This window comes from Scatophagus argus, chromosome 24 (assembly GCF_020382885.2).
Source record: "Scatophagus argus isolate fScaArg1 chromosome 24, fScaArg1.pri, whole genome shotgun sequence".
NCBI lineage: Eukaryota > Metazoa > Chordata > Actinopteri > Scatophagidae > Scatophagus > Scatophagus argus.
Window position 1 is genome coordinate 4,318,516 of NC_058516.1, and position 21,144 is coordinate 4,339,659.

A 21,144-nucleotide genomic window follows, 5' to 3' on the forward strand; every position below is an offset into this window, starting at 1 on the left:
GTGTTACATATTTCACATGCGGTCGACACCACTGAAGCAGAGCTAATTCCTGAATTTCTACAGCTTAATAAGGTTAAACAAAAGCACAGTTAAATCAGGCTGTACCTCTGCACCCTGACGTGCTTTGGCCTCATTTCTCTGGGCCTGCACTGGATGTGTGTGTCCTGCTGGAGGAAGACATGAGCTGAAGTTGGTTGACTCATAATCTCAGTTTTGCCACAGGACAAATAATGCTCTGCAGGCTGATAGCTCCCCTTGGTGGAGAGAGTTGGTACACAGAAGTAAACAAGAGACCCTAACTCAAGTCAGTTTCAGCTCGGCATGGATCAACAAAACCTTCAAAACTAATAAAATCCTTAATGAAAGACACTGAGATTGTCAGCATGAACCCAGTATTAGAAAGCAATATCAATGTCAAAATGAGATGCTAATATTTTCACCTGGAGATTGCATTTTGAAGGAGACTCGAAATAAACCCCAGAAAATCGAGTTCAAGCTCAAATCTCAAAGGCCAAATGTCAGCCTGAAAATTAGTCAAAGGAGTTAATTTATTCTGCGGCGTGTCTCATTGAAAGCAGAGGCAAACCTTAATCCTTTCACGCTGCATCTTGACTTCAGGGCTTCTCCTTTTTGTCAGAGCATCATACAGCAGAAACACATTAGCATACTGCAGTAAACAAAGGGGGGGAAGAGAGAGAGAGAGGCTTGATTTTTGCCAGCGAGTCCCCCCGGGAGCAGAGACAGACAGAGACAGAGACAGAGGGAGACAAAGCTCATCAAGCCGTGCAGTAAAGTGGAACTTAAACAACAAAGCAACTGCAGCTGAAATGAACTGTCGTGTTTCAGTGCTGGTGATCACATGAGCACAATGTGTAACATCCAGGATGGAAATCCTTTGGACCTCTGTCGGGTTAGTCAGTGTTAATGGACTTTACAGAGTAGACTTTCAGAGTATTGGAGATGCTGCAGGTTGTACAGCAGTGATTTTGTTGGGTAAAATGATCAGCCTTACAAGGCCTGAAATGAACATATTGCAACCTTTGTGGTTGTTATGCAGTTTGTCAGAAACTTTAAGCTCCTTTCTTCCTCGGCTTCACCGCGTCCGTACTTGTTGCTCTCTCGCGGAGCAGAAACTTCTTTTTCTCTAGCGGATGACTCAGCTCTTGCGGGGGAATCCCGAGGCGTTCCCAGACCAGATGGGATATTTGGACCCTCCAGCATGTGCTTGATCTTACCTCTTCTTGTCTTCTCTCTGTTGGTCAAAATATCCGCCACTGGGAGGTGTCTTGAGCAGATGTCTGAACCAGCTCAACTGTTTCATGACAACAAAACAAGAAAAACTGAGTTTATGTCTCAATAATTTATTTTATTTCACAGATCTGTGATCCCATAGACTTTCAAACAAAACTGTAAAGCTTCTCAAGTGCCTCGGGATTGTTGGATCATTTCAATAACAATAATAATAATAATGATGATAATAATACAGAAAAGATTCAGAAAACGTCCCAGTGCAAAGACACACTTAAGCTGCGTACCAATTCAGCTCTACACACTAAATCTGAGCAGGTTTTAAGTGTGTGAAGCACACTGGAAAAGTGACGAAGTCAGACTATGAGAAACAACTGACCGTGCATATTAAAGCAGTGGAAAAAAGCTGCAAACAGTTGCAGCAAATGATGGGCGGTGATGAGACAGCTGGAGGACCATTATGGGGATTAAAAAAAGAAAAATCAAATCTCCAGAGAAGTCTTTCCTTTTTTGTGTGTATAATTAACAGTAATGTTCCAGAGGTGCACTTTGATTTGCACTCATTATGTATGCTGATTTCTTCTTCCCAAAGTATAAAAACAGTTAGAGTTGTGATAGTTGCTCTTAAGACACAGCGGACACATTGCTTTGTCCCACGTCCATACCACACAATAAATGTATAGACTTTGTGCCCTAAAATATAAAATATGACCCAATATATCCTGCTGCCTCGGTCACTATTTTAGAAAATGTGGTAGTTAAGCTTGCCAGAACCTGCTATAATATTTCAAATGTTTTCATACATTTAAAGGACATTATTTTGACCCAACAGTATGACACTCCCTTTAAATTTGCTGTTTGAGTCGGTGAAGGTCTGGGGAGATTCATCCGTCACCTGAACGGAGGACCACCCTGCAGCTGACACCTGCATCTTTCACACGTATTAGCAGACAACATTTCCCGACAAAGTGCACGCTGACATCTCACTGTCACTTGGCGGGGATGAACAAACTGCTGCGCCTCGAGATGGTAGCCTCACGTTTCTTGTTGCAGTTCAGTAAATGAAACAAGTTGTCTTCTTCTTTGGAAGTCTCGCTCTCCAGTTCGCCCCTTTGAAGGACGGGATGCCATTTGATCGCGGAAAATCAAGACTTTAAAACTTGCGCAGGGTTTGATCTCGAATCAATATGTTCTGTCAGAGATGTCAAATTGTGTGACTTTGCCGCAAATTAGGTGGTGTGAGCTCCTTAAAGATGTGTTAAATCGAAAGCTTCAACCAAAGATTAATGATGTGTGAAAAGCTGCCTCATAGCTTTTTAACAAGGGCAGGAGTTTTATTTTGCTTCCATATTCGGGACAAAAGCCGGTTCACACCATAGAAAGGCTTTGCAGAAGGTCTGCAGCCATGTTGTTTGTTTAGAGAGTGGACGTGCCCTGTGCTGCTGGAGCTGAATTTTCAAGTTAGTATTATAATAACAAGGAGAAAATAATTTGCTCTTTTCTGGCGTTATAATGAAAATCTGTCACCCTCTGCTTTCATGTTACTCTGGGGAACTATTTTACTTGTTTTGTTGCAGTTTTGTCTCCAGTTACAGTTTTAGGCTTATAATACTTAAGTGATACCTTCACAATAAAGCTGCATGGTATTGTAGTGCATCAGCAGAGAGTTTGCAAAGCCTTCCTTGCAGTTGATTTATCTGATAATAAATATTAAGAAGTGATTAAATTCTATACTTTCATAAAGCATTTTATGTTCTAAATAAGCTTTCCCCCTCAGGCCTGTGACTCTCTGTTAACTTCTCTGTGTTGCCCACATTTCTCTCATAAAGGAGATGATGCATCTCAGGAGACTTCCTGCTTCAAGCAAAATATTTGTTGTTTTTATTATAATAATGCATCCCGTTTGTAATGCATCCCAGCTCGTTTCTGCAGCCCCCATGTGGTCCAAAAAAACAAACAAACAACAAAAATCAGTTCTTGCAGTTTTAATCAAAAGTCAGCACATCTCATCTTCCGCTGCATCAGTTTTGACTCTTCATGTATGCTTTCTGTAAGAAGTACCCCCAAATTTATGAATTGCCCCTTTAATTGTAATGCAGAGGGAGTGTAGAAATACTCATTTAAAGAACCAATACTTGCATTGTAGTACTTGAGTGGATGTACTCTGCTACTTTTCACCAACAAGAAGGAGAATTACAGTCTCCTGGTTTCTCATCACATTAACAAAGTGTGCATTATCGTAACCATGACAACAAACCTTAAACCAAAACAACAAAGAATTTTAAAAACAAACAGAAAAATTCTGAGGTAGCACAAAAACATGAAACGAAGCCTTTTCCAAGGTCTTTCTCAGTGATGCTGTTTACTGAGACTTTGCGTTCACACTGCAGGCCAAAGGTGTGTCTCTGTAATCCGATTACATAATCGGCAGTTTATAACTGACAACAGGCAGGTCTTTCAGTGTGATGAAATGCGACCCCCACCCACCACCACCACCCCACTCCTCCTCCTCTTCGTCCTCCACCTCCATCTCCATCCTCCGTATAGTGACAGGATTTGTAACGTCAGTCTCGGTGCTGGAACGAGCGCCGTGCGTCCCTCCTGTGTTTGTGTGTATGTGTGTGTGTGTGTGTGTGTGTGAGTGGTTGGCTCGAGAAGTTACCACGAGGCTCCTGCAGACAGGCATTTTCGCATCCTCCGGGTTTCCCATCATCTGTCAGGTGAAAACCTTGGGAGCACCTTTGAGCTCGTGCGCCTCCTGCCTCCTCCGCGGAGACGTCGCTTGCCGGCACGTCGCCCTGCTGTCTTCTTCTTTGTGCTCCTCCTGATTCACACCTACGAACCGTGCCGACTTCCCCGTCTCTCCTCGAAAGGACAGTCGAGCTGCCCGCCTGTCCGCGCTGCTGAAACTGCTACAACGACCTTCCACCTGCCGTGGAGAAAGGCGACATTTATGCGCCTCCAGCTGACAATCTGACGCAAAATTGAGCCCGTTAGACCCAATCGGTGGACAGACTCGAACTACCTGTTAGCTTCGGGAATCTGGTGGCCCTGCTGCGCCTCTGAAGGCACCTGCACGGCTCCTTCCACATTCATCCGCGTTTGAATTCGCAGCTGCATACCTACTGACCTACTTTGTGCAAGTTGGAAACAAAAAGCGACGCAGGAGAGGCAGCAGTGCGGGCTCTGGTCGGAGATGAGGACGTGGAGACAGTGGTGACCCTGTGAGGGGAGTGGGAAGGGTGGCGGGGGGGCTTCCAGCAAAACGCAGGACAGTTAAAGGGGGTTGCAAAAGGAAGAGCCGAGGGGCGCGCTGAAGAGACACAGAGGAGGTGATGACCGCGTCGCTTCACCTGGACCTCGGGCTGCTGCTGCTGCTGCTGGCCTGCTGGCACACACCGGGGATGGTCGGAGGAAGTGAGTGTCTCTGATCTGACTCAATGTGCTTGGGCTTCTCATGTTTTCATGTTATAATAATCAAAGTGAAGTCCAGGGCAGGTGATGTAATTATATGTAGTGGCGAGATTTTTGTACCAGGGTGTGATTTATGGATGTGTGCTTCACATACCAAAATATTTATTTCCAAAGGCAAATTCAACAAGCCAGCTGAAAAGAATCAAACATGAGCACACATGCAAAACTGCGTGACAAAATCTCATCAACATAAGACAGAAAATACGGGAAATGCTGGTCATCATTCAGATGTTTCTGAGGTGATAACATCCTGCCAGTCATCGAGCCGTCACCTGAAGCTGCTCTTTCTCCTCATGTAAAATGCTGATTTTTTTTTTTTTTGTCCAGCTTTTTCTTATTTGATGACTTTAAGGGATATTTTAAATAAAGCAAATATTAAAAATGCTGTATTTTGGACAAGAACCTGTCAACAGGTTTTCACCTTCTCTAAACATAAAGCATAGACACACAAAAAAGACAGTTAAAACATTTGTGTTTTCTGGACCAAAAGGGGGTGAAATTCTGGTTTTCTCACTGCAGACATCTCTTCAAACTGATTCATTTAGCCCATTAACTCGCTGGTGGTCCGGTCGACACAAAGTCATGCTGTGCAGCCAAACATCACTGGAAGCCAAATAACTTTATTTTAAATTCTAATGTGTAGGTGTATTTTCCCGGATATCAGTTTAAAATGACCGAAAACACATCCTCAGGGTTTGAATATTTCACTCATACACCTCCAGTGAAGAGTTAGAACAGGCTCATGTAGATGTGATGTGTCGTCAGACAGTGCAGAATAAGAACTGGAGCAGTTACAGAGGGAGCAAAATGGAAAAACAGGATGTTAAGGAGCCAAATAAAAAGCCCTCACAATATTCATAAATTCATAGAGAGCTTCAAGTACATGACAGCCTCACAGCTTTGCATTAATGTGTTGCTTCGTCTGTCTGGTGTGAAGTGGGGGTGTCCATGCTGTGTTTAAGCCTTATATTTCAACTAGACAAACAGCTGTTGTAAAACTGTCCGAACCTTAATTGAATGTCTATCAGGGGATTGGAATTTCAAAGCGGTCTCCTGCTCTCTGGTCTGTTTAATTAGCTGGAGCAGGAATGCACTTAAATCATCCGGTCAGATCTCTGCCGTCTTCATCTTTTACGCAAAATCAGAGCAATCTTGTGGCAAAACGAGACCAAATCAACCTGCTTCTCCTTTGGCTGATTGCCAAGAGGCGGCTGATCTGCCTTCAGGCTCTGTGTTGATTTAGCCAATGAAGATTTGAAGGTTGATTTAGCTTTTATATTTCCCCACACGTCCCTCACCTTCGAGGCTCATGACATAAACATCACGTCTTTACCGGAGCTCGTTAACCACACACAGCATCCTGCTGCTCTTTGCCTCAGGTTTAAATGAGGATTTTCATTCATGAAAAACAACTGCAGCCTTTAGTTAAAACCAGTGGAAAATATTAGATGTAAGCACAAAATATGTTGGTATGCAGTCGTATCTGGCTTCCCAAGGAAATGTTTTCCAACAAAGACCTGAGGCCATTTTTGGCCTCATCAAGCAGACTTGTTTGCCTAACTGAAATTCTTCCAGATTCTCATTAATGTATGAGGTGCACCTGGGAAACAGTAATAATGAATGAACTGCTTTATGATCTGCAATGTGATGTTTGCTGTGCCGGGATTGCAAACAAACATTTCTTCCTCGGTTTGAAGTCAGCGTGGATGAGAAGTACTTGAAGCACTCGGCAAACAAGACGTTAAGGTGGTGATGCAGTTCATGTTGCTCACCCGTCTGAAGATTTTTGCTTGCATTGCAGCAAAACGTGTGATGAGCGATGGAACGGAGCATCATCTCGATGTTTGTGATGTCGTGTTGTGCTGGCATCGTGCGCACAGCCACATGTGGTCGTGGATGCGGGTCCTGTACTTGGCTCATGTGGCAGCTCCTGAGTGAGAAAAGAAGTCTGTTGGATGAGTTTGCTTTAGGAATAGCTCAGTGGATTGTATTTGTTTTGCGTACATTTTGTTATTTGTTATAGTGTGAGGACGTACGGTGTTGTATGCTGTACGCGGTGTAAATCCCCCTGAGGCCTGCTGTGATTGGACTGCTCTGACTGGACTTGACAAGACAAATTTTCATCAGACCTGGTCCGACTCTGGGATGTGTTGCACCTCCCTCCTCCCAGATGAAAACGTTGGAGTGAAATGAAAAAGCTGCTCATTTTCAGACCAAAGAAAAAAATCTACAAGAGTTTTTGGAAAGGAGCTCAGAGAAGGAAGCTGAACATTTGCAGCACGTAGGGGGGAAGCTTTGTGAACTGTGGCCGCAGGAGGTCTTTATTAAAAGACAGCAGGGCAAAGTGCTTCTTTATTCATGCAGGAAGGGCTTGCTTTTCCCTCTGCTTCACATCACTGCTTTGCTAATTGTTGATTTTCTTCATGCGTTCTCTTTTCACAGGCAGCCTGATTCCTTTTGGGGGTTGTTCTGCCTGAGTAGTTTGAGGTTTGCACTGCTCAGAAATTCAGCACTTTGCTGGGCTCGTGTGGGTCGTGATTTAGCTTTGCCCTCGCCGGCTAATTGCTGACATTCGGGTTGTGCTCAGAAATGTTGTTGCGTAATGTGGTCATTCATCAGAAAATGATTCCCAACTTTCAGCTGACTCACAGAAAAGTTACTCAAGAATTAAAAAGCTTGTTTTTCGAATCTTACCTTCATACCTTTACAGAAGGCGTTCATACAACGTTTCTTGTAAAATTCAAATGATCACAAGGATGCAAAATGACCTCAAGAGACACCAAATATTAGAGACACAAAACTTTTTACTTGACTGTTTCTTTCAGTCTGTGCGTCTCGCTCTTACATAACCAGCGGGAATCCTTGAATCTGTGCCCAGGTGTCCGTTGGCTCACAGTCCGTCCATAAACACACTGTATCCTAATCAGCATGCACAGGTTGTGAGGGTATCTCGAGCGCGCGCGCACACACACACACACACACACACACACACACAGACACAGACAGACACACACACACACACACACACACACGTACACTTAAACGCACAGACGTCCATCCATCTCAGAGAGTGGTGGGGAGCCATTAGCCAGATTAGGCTGTCTGAGTCTATCAGCACACTGTTACTTTGCTGTGATTTAAAGTCGACTGTCCGGCCCGAGTCGTACGTCACGTACTACTCCACACCAGGAGGAACAACGTAAACAACAGCAGTCACGAGGCTCCTTGTTGTTTTTGTCGCCGGTGGTGACGAAGTCAGTGGCTGCGGAGGGACACGGGGACGGATCTGACCAGTTTGGTGGACGCTTTTGTCCGTCTCGCAGTGCAACAGATGAATAGAGCTTTGTGTGGAAAGATCACACCGCTGGCTGTGTGTATGCATCGCTGTGTTTCTCAACTTCTGAGGGCAAAATAAGGACAAAAAGATGAATGAATCCTCAGTAAACACATCCTGGCTGTGCCTCGTCTTCTTCTTCTTCTTCTTCTTTGAATTAATTAACTTATTAATTTTACTCATGTGCTTAAACCAGGATTAGGATTAGTGTTTTCACTTCTGCCTGTAGCGAGATTAGTTCCTTTGTTCCCAGGGCAGGTTCTTTTTCATGAACTTTCTTGATTAAGAGTTGTTGACATCTTAAAACGAGCATCACGGCGTCGTAAGCGTTGTAGCTGTTAGAAGCTGAGTCCTGTCCACTTCGGTCCACGCTGACATATGTCGACAACAGTTTGAGGGATTGCCATGAAATTGTGTGCAGACATTCATGATCCCCAGAGGATGACTCTGATAGGCTTTGGTGAATCCCTTAGCGCCACCATCAGGTCAAAGTATGTCCTAATCTTCAGCCTCAAAAGACTTTATATTGCTTGCTGTTGGCCCCAAAGCTGTTTTCTGCTTTAATTTCCTTTACATAAGAAGATTGAAGGATGCGTGAAATCTGTGTCATGTTACATTTTTCCTGTGGTGATACTATATTAGATTTTGTCAGGTTTAAGCTGACGAGAGGAATCTTTTGAATCCCAGGTCTGGCTTCTCGTGGAGCAATTGCGGGTTTGAAAAGACAGCAGCTTAAAGCGTCGGGAAGTGTTGCAAAAATGACGAATGTGCATTAATAATTAATTTGGACAAACCAGCCTGAAACATGAAGGACAAACAAGGACGTGTGAGGAGTGTGTGTGTGTGTGCACGCTCTAACATTCACCTGAACTGCTATATTTCATCATTTAATCAATATCCACGTTCTACTCCTCCTCCTGCTCCCAGTTTTCCCTCCACCCTCCCTCCATCTCTCACTTCTTTCTCCACCACTGCCTCCAACATTGATCTTGTCTCCTTCCTCCCCGTCCATCCATCTCACTTTGCCCTTCGTATGTCTTTCCTCTCAAACCCAGAAAGGCTGAAAAATTCACTCGCCACCTCTTGATATCTCGCTGAGATAATTGCTCGCCTTTTATTTTCCCTCTGACTCACTCATCCCTTGTTCTGTCATATTCCAGTCGTCTTTCATACTCGTCCTCTCGTCTCCCCTGTTTTCCTCTCTCATCTCCATCTCTCTCCTCTGTCTTCCTGACTCCATCTAAGTCTCCCCTCTCTTCTCCTCTCCTGCCGTGTATAATGTAATTGCAGAAGTCTATTCACCGTGTGCGCACTCCGTCGCAGCTCTGGCAGATGAAAGCGGTTGGGGTTTAGCAGCCGTAACGTGATGGGAGGTGGTGGTGGGGGGGGAGTCTTGGCTCTCATTGCCAGAGACAAGGAAACATGGTTCTGAATGTGTGTTTTTCTCTGTGGAGTGTGTGGGTGGAGGTTAGGATTTTTTCCTGCATGTTTTTATTATATTTACATATGCTTGTTTGTTTTTTTCTCTCTTCCCTCCATGAAGAGAAAGTCCCCCCCTTACATTTCTCTGGAAAGTCCTCCTGTGGTGTCCTCATAGGTACTGTATGTTGCCAAAAGTATGTGGACATGTGGATGATGTTTGGGGAAGAGCTTTTTTTATTTTGCCCAGTTTGATTTTGAGTTTTCTGTCCTCACAGTCAAAGATCAAGATTTGTCTTTCTGCAACCACCGCATAGCGCAGACATTCAGTAATTATACAGAGAGGAATTTGTCACAGAAGAGGCACTGTGGCCAGTTTTTCCACCCACAGTGTCAGGAAATAGACCAGAATGCATTGCAGCCACAAATGCTTCTTCTTCATCTCAAAATGAAAGGAAAAAAAACAAACTCCCACTTTCTTGTTCTCGACATGCTTTCATTCACTCCGCCTACACATGCTGAGTGCAACAGGCTCATAATCCTTCGCTCTGAGCTGTCAGAGGGGATTCTGGGAAATGTAGGAAGGCACACACTGAAGACGCACTCGATTATAGATTACAGTGTTAAGAGAAAATATGTGGATTTTTTTCCTTTAATGAGTCTGGACCAGCTTTGGCTGGCAGGCCAGCGGGTCCCACGGGGTGCAGAGGAAGGCTGGCTGTAATGAGCTGTGGTTATCTTGTTAGCCTGAGATAGAGCTTGACATTCACGGTCATACTCCACAGAGCCTGATGCTTTGGGTTTTGAAAACACGCTGAATATTTTTTTAGTCTGTCACTGAATATTGGGAGAGTTGTTGTCAGTGCTGCGGCCTCCAGAAGCTTGGAAAGTTTTTTTTGTTGTTGTTTTTACAGCAAAGGGGAGGTGATTCTGCTGTCATAGCAACATCGTATACAAGGGGGTGTCATGCGCATCGATAAAACTATGAACTTGAGTCAGTTGTGATAAAATAAAATTAAATTAAAAGGACTGTAAAGAAGCTTAGATAATTTGGGAAAAATTATTAGGACACTTCAATATAAATAACAACCAATAATCAATTGCACCCCAAGAGAAACCTGCATGCAACCAAATAAATAAAATAAAATAAAATAAATCTTGTTGCAACATCTTCTTTCTAGATGCACAGTTTCCAGCTCTTAAGGTATCAGATAAAAAGAAACTGAAGGTGATCTCATCAGCTCAGCCAGTTGGTCATGTCCTCATGACAGTGCAGGTCGGTGCAGGTGTCTGAGCCCACTGGAAGGCCGACATCATCAAATACTGAACCAAGTACAGCTTGAATCGTCGTTGGTAGGAAACTGCTGCTGTGCGAAACACCACTGAAAGGCTTGAAGCTTAGCCGCATCTGTGATGCCAAAAAATGATTTTCATGTTTTGAAAACTAAACAGTGTTAACATAAGCATATCATTATTGTTTTTTGGGTTGTTTTTTTTTTTTACACACAAAACGTGAGGAGAATCGAAATTTCAGCTTGACTTTAATGCAGCGTAAAGCAAAACCTCAGCTTTTTAATGTCCTGTTTTTGGCCTTGATGCCCTAATTGGCTGCTGTGCAGGCTGCTTCTCCCCTCTGATGGGGTTTTTAAAACCACATGCACACATGGAAACACACACACGCACGCACACACACACACACACACACTCTTTTCCAGTGGGCACACATTAATTACCTTCTGCAGCCAGAAAAAAGTGATGAGAAATGTGGAGTTCTATTCCTGTGCGGCACTAAAAGAAGGACGAGAAGAAGAAGAAGAAGTTGGAGTGGATGAAGTGAAGTCATCAACAGCTTGCAGTAAAAAATCCAGTCATGGATTGCATTAGATTGTACGTCATCGAAGAGGATCGAAGTCGTGCTCATCTGTCTTTCTTTTCTTTTTTGTCTCCTTTTCACTTAATCGTTCCTTTTTTCAGTTTAAATTTTCTGCTTTAAGTGACTTTTTATGGACATAAAAAAAAATCTCACACTCGCTTAGTGAACACTTCCGTTTTAATTTCCCCCAAGAGACGAGTTGACACGATCCTTCGAGTGTGCGAGTGCGTTTCTCATCTTTCGCACATGGTCGTTCATTACGTTCGTGCCGTTTAGCTGACACTTTAATCAACAGCTGACTCACGTTAAGAGCGCTGATGGGCGAGTCATCCTCAGCAGCGTCCTGCTCAAGGACAGATGGGTGTCAGCGTGGCCAGTTGGTTTTGTGTTCAGTGTTTGACGTCCAGCTGTGTTTTATTAGTTTATGTCACTTTGATTCAGGTTGAAAGTTTTATTGAAAACTTTTTGTCACTCAAACAAAAGCAGGCGGGGGGCAAACAGCAAGTCTGCACAATTTGTGGGCTCCTAATTAGGCAGAGTAACTTCCTGGAGTTTTGTCGTTGCAGAACTCTGAGATTAGGTTGGATCAGTGGTTCAACAAAGAAGTGACAGGCTGTTAAACCTGTTAAAACAGTCTTTAGGAAAGGCCAGGGGGCCGCTGTGCATCAATCATGGGAGTGGATTTAACTTGAATGTATTGTAAATGTATTAAATGTATTTCTGTGGGAGGGGAAAAACTTTTCTGATTTTCAATGGGAGAAGTGGCATTTTGTTTTGGCTTCAGGATCAAAAGTATGTGGACGCCCCCAAACAAATGGTTTTTGCCCTTATGAAGGGTGATGTTATTGCCACACTTTCTGGCAACAGTTTGGTTGGGACTGGACTGCCAGTTATGCACCACCCAGCATCAGTGGACCTCACATGAGGTCACGTTGTCGAATCCTCGCTGCCAGCTTCCAACATCCGGTAACGAGCCTGAAGGCCTGAGCCATGTCCACTTGTTTTTGTCCATTTCATAACAGTGTGTGTTGTTTTGAAATACTTTGTGTGTCTTTCTTTGCTCCAGGAGGATCTGAATCTCTCTAACACACTCTGAGGGGTAACACTGACCATCCCTAACATGCAGTACAAATCTGTGTGTGTGTGTGTTTGTGTTAACAGCTGTGCCGGCGGCCCCTGTGAACGTGTCCGTGACCCAGCTGAGGGCGCACTCGGCCATGGTGACTTGGAACGTCCCTCAGGGAGACACTGTGATCGGATACTCCATCTCGCAGCAGGTACAGCGCAGCCGCCTGGCATCATCTTCATCGTGTGTGTGTGTGTGCGAGTGTATCTGTGAACATTAACTGTGGGCACGCTGAGCTCACAGATTGATTTTTCTTAATTGGTTTAATCCTCAAGAAAGCCTGAAAGATCATTTGTCAGACTGCTCATTAAACTCAATCTGTCTCGCGTCAAATCCTCCCTGATCTAACCCTTTCTCGCTCTCCTCTCTCTCATTTGGCTGAAGTCCAATTAATTTTGCAGGGATATTAATTGAAGGGTTATAAATTATGAATCAAATGGCCAGAAAACTTGGATCGCTGCCGCGCTCAGGGCAACAGCACAGCTTTTTCAAAGTTGAATTATGTATTTTTTGTGATCGTCTTTATCTCTTGAGGACTGGATTCTTTTCTTCCCCCCCTCACGTTGTCCGCAGGGGTTTTTAAATCGCTGCGTCATTCGCGAGGCCGGTAGGCAGTCAGCATTTTGTCTGAAGAGTAACTTGGTGAGAGGCTTGTTAATGTCAAGGCTGGCAGCTGGTTGACTTACGTACTTTTAGCAGTCATAATAAAAAACTAATCTCCTGATTACAGAAGTTTCCAGCAGGCCTGGAAACTTTCCAAGTGTCCGACCAGACCAAATCAGACAAATATTGTTAAATTGAAAGTGTAGAAATGAAGTGAAGACCTCCCTGCTGTTTTCCACATTGATCTGTTTGCTTTAACCAAATTAGTTGTGCGACTACACAATCGTATCCAGCGGAGAGTTTTTCACCTGGCTGGGAATAAGGAGCCGTGTCACATTCAGTTCTGCTCGTATCACTGCCTTTTGTTTGCCTCGCGTCTCCCGAAACCGAGGCTGCTAACTCAGCTTGATTCATTCTAATCAGTTTTTGCCACCCACAGTTTGGCAAAAAGGAGAATCAGACATTAGCTGAACTCTGAGTGGGAGTTGTCTCCATTAGTGGAAATTATTTGGCTGGGACTCGTCTCGCAGGAGAAACATCCACAGCGGCGACCATGCCAAACAACTCTTCCTCTTTTATTTCTTCATTTTGGTGAAGTCTCCTCACGTCTGACTCAGAGTCCATCAGTCTCGTGGCATTTTCAGGGAAACAGAAGGAGGGGATGTAAAACACTTCCTGCCATAACCTCAGAAAGCACTTATGTAAAAACCTCACTCAAATATTAATAGGGGAGGTGATGGGAGCAGGTATATGCATTGGGTATCCACGCAGGAGGTTTTATCTACTGCAGCTCCTTTTTTTCTGCCGTTAGTCATCAAAAGGTGCTCTGGATTAGAGTGAAAGTGTACAAAAGGGCAAAAAATCTTAAGAAATGCAGTTATATAAAAGGTTACGGGCTCAACAATGCGCCAGAGTGACGATCCTGTCAGGCTTTAGGCTTGATTTGGATGTCTGCTGCTTTAGGAGATTATTATATACACACACACACACACACAATCTCTCAGTAACAAGCTGAGTGCTTCTCTTTGTGAAGGAGAAGCAGGACGAGCGAATCTGCTCAGACAAAGAGTCGCTTCACTCATCTGAAGTTGTTCCAAATCCCAGAGCTCCGACTGCTGAGATTCACGCATTATGCAACAGCCGGTTTCAAACGTGCGCACACACAAACACACCATGCACACACACACACACACAGGAAGTAACCCAATTTGCGATTGTATATCAGAGCTGCACAAACTCCCAATGATCCTGATTCAGATTCACAAATCTCAAACTATCACAAACACAAGGCTAATTGATGATTGGTGTGTGTGTGGGTGTGTGTGGGTGGACGCCGATCAAATGAATCCACGCTGAGTCTGTTTTAAGCCGTAGGCGTGTTTGAAGGTTTGTTAACCTGCGACAAGAAGGAAACCTGCCAGCCAACTGTGACAAAAAGAGACAAGACGTTTGTTTATCTGCTGCACTTCGCCGCTGAAATGCATTAAGCTGCCGACTTCTTTCCTGACCTAAAAATAGCCATGTAAGCAGACTTTTGTCCTCACCTGTAAACTCCGCACAGAAGACACATTTTACTTAGGTTATTGACCATTTTAAAAGTCTCTGAGGCTCCAGCTTGCCTCAGTTGAACCATAAACAAGCTAAAAGCCAAATCTATCCAACTGAAGAGAGAAGCGACTGAGAAGTCCTGTTTTTCTGCTTGTTCTTGTCACACTGTTTGTTCAAAGTGCCAGCAAAACCGCCACAGCAAAATAATGTCATTACAGTTCACCTTCCGACAGTCGGATGCTCTTTCTGTATGACATTGGATCGAATGTGACTGACTAATGTGATTTCAGGACATCTCTTCTTTTTGCCTCTTGGGCTTTAACAGATCCAGTTTCCTCCAGTTCTTCACTCCCCAGCATATAAATGTTGTTGGAAAACACAGAAGAAGATGTTAGAGGACCATGTTGGTCAGCACAAGATGGCATTTATTCCCAAAATATTCTCACCAGGCACTTGCAACAGCCTGGTTTTGCCTCTCAGCAGACACCACTCAGGGAACTCGTCTTCCTGCTTTGGATTTCCAAAAAACCCCACAAAACATTTAATGTATTAATATGTAGTGTTACTCTCCTAAAAAATGAGTTTTTTATGTAAATGAGGCATTTTTGGCTTTTGGCTCCTTGATGAGTTGAATGGCCTTTTTTTAAAATTGAGTGGCTTTGGAATTTTTGCTTCATAACCAGCAGTTCTAGCAGAATCAGAGCTGAGTCATGATTTACAACCCTTTTAACCCCTGCAGAGATGTTGTATAGTGTGGTCTGTTGGTGCAATAAAACCTTCCTCACCGAGTCCCTGCTTCAGGGCTGCCAGAGGAGCAGAAGACTCCACTTTGACTCTGCCGAGTCTCCGGTGACTCAGACATCTGGAGAGCCTCAGGCGTCCCCCCAGCCTTCTGTTTATTGACTCGTCGTCTGCCTTTTTTGTACTTAACAGCCACATTTACTTTATGGGAAACTTGTGTCTCATTCTGAGCTTGCCTTCGTCTGTGCATTAGTTCCCCTGTTCAGTTGATGCTGCTTCGTGTGTCTCCAGAGGCAGGACGGCCTGATGCAGCGCTCCATCCGAGAGGTGAACACGTCCAGCCGCTGGTGTGTGCTGTGGGACCTGGACGAGGACACTCACTACAGCGTCCAGGTGAGACCAGTGTGGAAAGGTGTTGTTGTCATGCCCAGAGGGTCTCGCAGAGAGATTCCTCACAACTTGGCAACCCAGAAAGTTGTTCTAATTAAATCTTTGGCACTAATTAGAACATCCATGAATCACTAATAAAGTCATTAGGTTCAACACATAAAGCTTTTATGATCTCACATTTTCTCTGTTTGCAGCTGTGAAAAATTATTATTATTATTATTCGAAATAACTCTTGATTTAAAGGTAGTTTTCTCTCCTTACAATTGCCTGCGTAAGACAGGATGAGCTGCTCCACAGATGTCTGCAGTGCATCTTTAATTGAGGAAGCCACTGATGATTTTAGAAATGAACTTTTAATTCTCCGTCTTTGTGCACATTAACGTGGCTTTTAGTTATTACAGCTCGAGCTTAAATCAAAAAGTGGCACAAACTGCAGCCACTCTCTGAAGGAGGAGTATCTAATGTGACTCCATTATCATGACTCTATTAAACTTTCTGTAATCCATTATAGCTTAATAGACTGATACAGATTGTCCTTCAGCCGGAGGGTTTGGTTAAATGTGCTCGTCAGCAAGGAGACGTCCTGCTGAAGCGTCGTTCAGCAGTTCACTGAAGCCTCGCCAACACCAGGAGCACACAAATTTGGACTTTTCACCTCTGACCTTCCAATAGAGGAGAGAAAGTTAAAAGGGAGGATTTTCCTGTGGGGTTTGGTGAGGAGCTTCATCATTATCCCGACTCAGTGGATGGATTAGGGACTTTTTCCAGTTCAAGCTGCTTGCGAAGGACAAACCTTTGGATCCTCTTAGATTGCTTTGGTGACTTATTTTGCAATGAAGTGTTGTAATTAACTTGCTTAGTCATATTCCTAGAATGACTTGCAGAAAACTTCTTGTATTCAACCTCTGGGTTCGACACGTTGGCGCAGACAGCAGCGTCCGGACCCTCTTGTGGATGTAATTGTGCCTCAGTGATGGATTTCTCTGCCTGTTATAAAACTCTGCTGTAGCTGCTATAAATATCTCAATATTCTGATTGAATGAGAAATGCACCATCAAACTTGCTTATTTCTCGCCAGTAGCATAGTTTTTGGATGGATTTTACCTGAAGGCCCCCAAATGAATCTTTAACTCAAATCTGTATTCCCTCTTATATATTTCAAGCTTTCACTCTGCTACTCGTCGTCCTCCAGCAGCCATTCAGGATCCCGGCCAAAAACCAAAGCACCATTTGCTCGCTAAATATACCCCCTGCTTGCCAGTTTCTCGTCATCATTACATAATGTCATCCTCCGCTAATGTCAGCTGGGATTGTACCCAGTGTTTAGTGGTCAGCTGTAAAGAAAACTGATTGTGATGAGGTGGCTTCACCTTCAGTATAAGCCATTGTTCAATCCTTCCTCAGGTGCAGTCTGTTGGGCCGCACGGTGACAGCCAGCCCAGCCGCGCCGTCCACTTCAGGACTCTGGAGCGGAGTGACCATTATCCAGCCGGAGTCCTGGACCACCGTAAATACACACACACACACACACACAAGTGCAAGTGGGGCTCGTCTTTTTAACGTATTTATTATTCAAAAGAGACCTTTTTGAATATAAAATACACACTTAATAACATTCCCTGACACCATGACTCACAGTTTATCACTTAAAATGCACATTTTAAAGAGGAAAAAGCACACGAAAGAGAATCAAAGGGAGGGGGGAATAAATATTTATGCACAAATGAAACGACTTCTCCGCAAAAACAACAGCCCCTTCAGTCGAAGACTTTCTCTTGTGTTGTTTTGCAACAAAAACGACAAAGCAAAATTTGTACTACAACAGCCATCTACTTGACCTTGCTGACAAACCACTGAACCAGTAGTTAGTTATTTTGAAGCTGCTTAGCATAAAAACAGAACAAACACCAGCACTGTTATTTTACAATTCTGCAGGATTGTCAAGCAAACCTGAAAAACTGTCTGCTGCCTCATGTGTAAATAAAGTTTGACACAGCTGAATCTTCATCTTCCCTCAGATGAACCAGCGATGGAAGGTCTGGGCATGACTCCTCACTTACAGACAGGAGAGCTGCTCATTATCACCACTGTGCTGCTGCTGTGGGCAGGTCAGCCTTTTATATGCATGTGTGGGTGTGCGGACGCGTCTGCTCGGCTTGTGTGCAGATAAGGATGTGCTGGATGTGGCTGTGATAATAGCATCCACATGCAAATGAAGACACTCTTTGCTCATCTTCTGTGAGGCTGACATTGTTTTCAACCCCCCGCAGCTGTCATCGCCCTCTTCTGCCGGCAGTATGACATCATCAAAGACAACGACTCCAACAACACCAAGGAGAAAGCCAAGAGGCCGCTGGTTCGAGCCACCTCCTCCTACTACAACGCCTCAGCCGGCAGCTCGCCCATCTACCACAACGGAGCCGTGCGCAGCAGCAAGGTGACTAATTTCTTGAACTTCATTAAGAAAACTTCAGCCTTACTCCACAGCGTTTCATTTTGTTGCAGAGCTCCTCTATAATGCATGATCATTTTTGGCTGCCAGGAGTACTTTGTTTCTTCTGAAGAGCCTTTGTAGCTGCATCAGAGATCTCCTGGCAACCAGAGCTGCTGCCATCATGGCTAAATATAAAACTGGATAGAGAGCTGCAGACTGAGCTGCTGTTGCTGTGCATCTATTCAGCGACATGCACAGTGGAAGTGAGCAGCCTGACAAGGTAGATTTATGAAGATCTGACGATGAAGTGGAGTTTGAGGAGAGCCAGCTTGAACAAGTAACTAACATGAGTGGAAATATAAAAGCTGTATATCCTAAAAACCTGAAGTGACCCATTTTCCATTACTTGTCCAACCCACAGCTCCCACAGCAGTGTCATTTTCACCCGCAGTAGGCAGCAAAAAGCTGTAACCCCCCCACCCCACCCCCACTGTGTACGACCTGCTCGGCACCAAACAGCAGCTTTAGCAGCTGAAGAGCCAAACGTTTCCCTCAGGACCTGAAGAGAGCACAAGCAGAGCCAAGAGAGAGTGAATACTGGGGAAAAATGAAAACCGTTAGAGTTTAAATATGATCTCATTAAATTAAATAAAAAGTACTGAAAGTGTCTTGTGGTATCCAAGCTAATTAAAAAAAATGTTTGTGGCAAAATCCAATAAATGTTTTTTGGCAGAAGTTGCCTCAAGGAAGGGATGTGTTAAAGGCAACAGAGTAAGTGTGGTTGTCTCGATAACAAGAAGTGCTTTGTCCTCCTCCACACAGGAAGAATTATTACAAATATCTGACTTTTGTACTTTCTTACTGCCAAAATGCTCCAAAAAACCTGATCACAATTAAGTGAGAAATTCAGCCGAGCCCGTTGGGTGCTGTTAGAGCTGTCACACACACACACAGGTCATTGATTAGTTCATAAATTTCTTCGAGTGCATACATTCATGTGATTGCCTTCTTCGGTATGTGATCCTCTGTGTTTATGACTCACGTGTTTGCTCTCATGCTCTCACTGCCCTTTTCCCTCTCCGTCCTCCAGCTTCACAGGGCCTCCTCCTCCATCAGCATCATTAGAGTCTGAGCTCGGCTGTCGGCGTCGAGACTCGGGAAGCGAAGGAGGCGACGGCGAGCGACGTTTTGCCTGAGGAACTTCAGTGGGATTATCCAAATGGAGAGCTTATTGACCCGAGAGTCTGAGTTATTGTAGAATATGGACTCTGTGTGAAGTGAAATCCACTGAGGAGGAAACGGGTGAGTACTGCTCTCTAGTGGCAGAAGACTGCGACTGCAGCATTAAAACACATTGTCCGGAATGAGCCGATGAGGAACACGGAGGAGGTCGGCAGCCGCAGGACGTGTTTTGAACTCATTTCCTGTTGTATTAAAGAATGATTTCTTTCGGTTTCTCTAACTGTGAATATGTTTGCCAGCATGCAGGCTGAACATTTGTTACCAAGCAGAGCGACCACCTTTGGCACAGGAATACGAGAGTGCGTGTCGATTACATTCCTGCGATTTTGTGTGACTCATAATTCACCTGGTCTTTATCAGTGCTCAGACATACAGTGTGTCATATGTAATTTAAATGTGTACATAAATCAGATTGAAAGTAGCAGTAACTGAAGTGAAATTCCAAAAATGTTTGAATGTGCGGCTCAGATTTACCCTGTAAACTTTCAGAATCTGCTCCTGATTTTACCATGAAGTCAAACATGTTTGTTTTTCTTATCAAAAGCAGGCAGGATGCTGACAATAATAAAAACACGTGATGTGGTGGTCTCTTATTCATATACACTCACTTACATACACTTCACTTACTTAGATACGTACACTTACATACACTCAATTTATCTTCCTATTCATCGTTTATATTTCATGTTTGCTTTTCTTCTGAAATTGCCTATTTTGTTCAATTCTGCTAGTCTCTTTTATACTTTAAACTTTTGTTGGCATTCAGTGTGGACGGCAAAGTAAGAATTTCATTGTACAGGGAAACCCGTTTCCTTACTGTGCACAAGACAATAAACGCTTTGAATCTTGAATCTTGAATCTGACTTACATACACTAAGATACATACATTTAGAAACTCACATATATATACATACACTTTTATACATACACTTACTTACTCTTACTGATAAATATAGTTACTTATAAAGACTGACTAATAAAGATACTTAGAAACTTACGTTTACATACATACACTTTTGTATTTACTTGCATATATATATACAAATATATATGTATATAGAAGTAGACTGAGTGAGACTACTGAAGTAGTTCCCTGGACTCTTATGTGAGTACATGTTTCTGTCTGCAGTGAGGTGGTCCCACGGTGGAGGCGTGAGGAATGTGGGGATGATGCTGCGCTGCCCTCTGCTGGCTGCAGAGTGGAAGTGTGGCGTCTTGAGAGCAGGGAAAAGAGAGAAAGAGTGTGATGAACGTGATGTGTCAGTATTTTGGGGTTCCATTAGGTTTGTTAATGAGTCCTGAAAGTGTTGAATGTGAACGTGTGCACAAAGTGTGAATTTACTGACTTTACTTGCTAATTTACTTATAAGATGTAGAGTGTATCACATAAAAGTAAGTATGTGTAATATAAGAGTGTGTATATATATAAATAAAAGAGTGTATCATAAGAGTGTATTATTAAGTATAATTGATTGTTATGAAGTATGTACAGAGAGATCTCCAGCAGTATTATGAATGGGAAATAACGACAATGTTGTGTGGCTCCATGTGCCAACATGTGATGATTATTATAATTTCTGCGTCAGTTAAATTCAATAAAAATGGAACGAAGAGGAACGTCGTCAATTGCGTGTATGCACATATTCATGATTTCATTTTTATTCGGGCTGTCAAAATTAACGCGTTAACGCCTGGCAGCGACAGAGAAGGAT

The 21,144-nt window shown here is 43.6% G+C and overlaps 1 protein-coding gene across 2 annotated transcripts; it reads left to right on the forward strand.

Moving 5' to 3' along the window:
- The first annotated feature begins 4,527 nt into the window (after positions 1 to 4,527).
- On the forward strand, positions 4,528 to 20,544 carry LOC124055547 (fibronectin type III domain-containing protein 4-like). Of its 2 annotated transcripts, none has more exons than XM_046382439.1 (7): positions 4,528 to 4,665; positions 12,510 to 12,625; positions 15,658 to 15,759; positions 17,161 to 17,263; positions 17,775 to 17,864; positions 18,027 to 18,193; positions 19,281 to 20,544. In XM_046382439.1, the coding sequence occupies exons 1-7, from the start codon at positions 4,584 to 4,586 to the stop codon at positions 19,320 to 19,322; spliced, it is 702 nt and encodes a 233-aa protein (XP_046238395.1). In that variant the 5' UTR covers positions 4,528 to 4,583; the 3' UTR covers positions 19,323 to 20,544. The 2 variants fall into 2 exon arrangements, with proteins under 2 accessions (XP_046238395.1, XP_046238396.1); XM_046382440.1 differs by lacking the exon at positions 19,281 to 20,544 and adding an exon at positions 18,299 to 19,242.
- Positions 20,545 to 21,144: the final 600 nt, after the last annotated feature.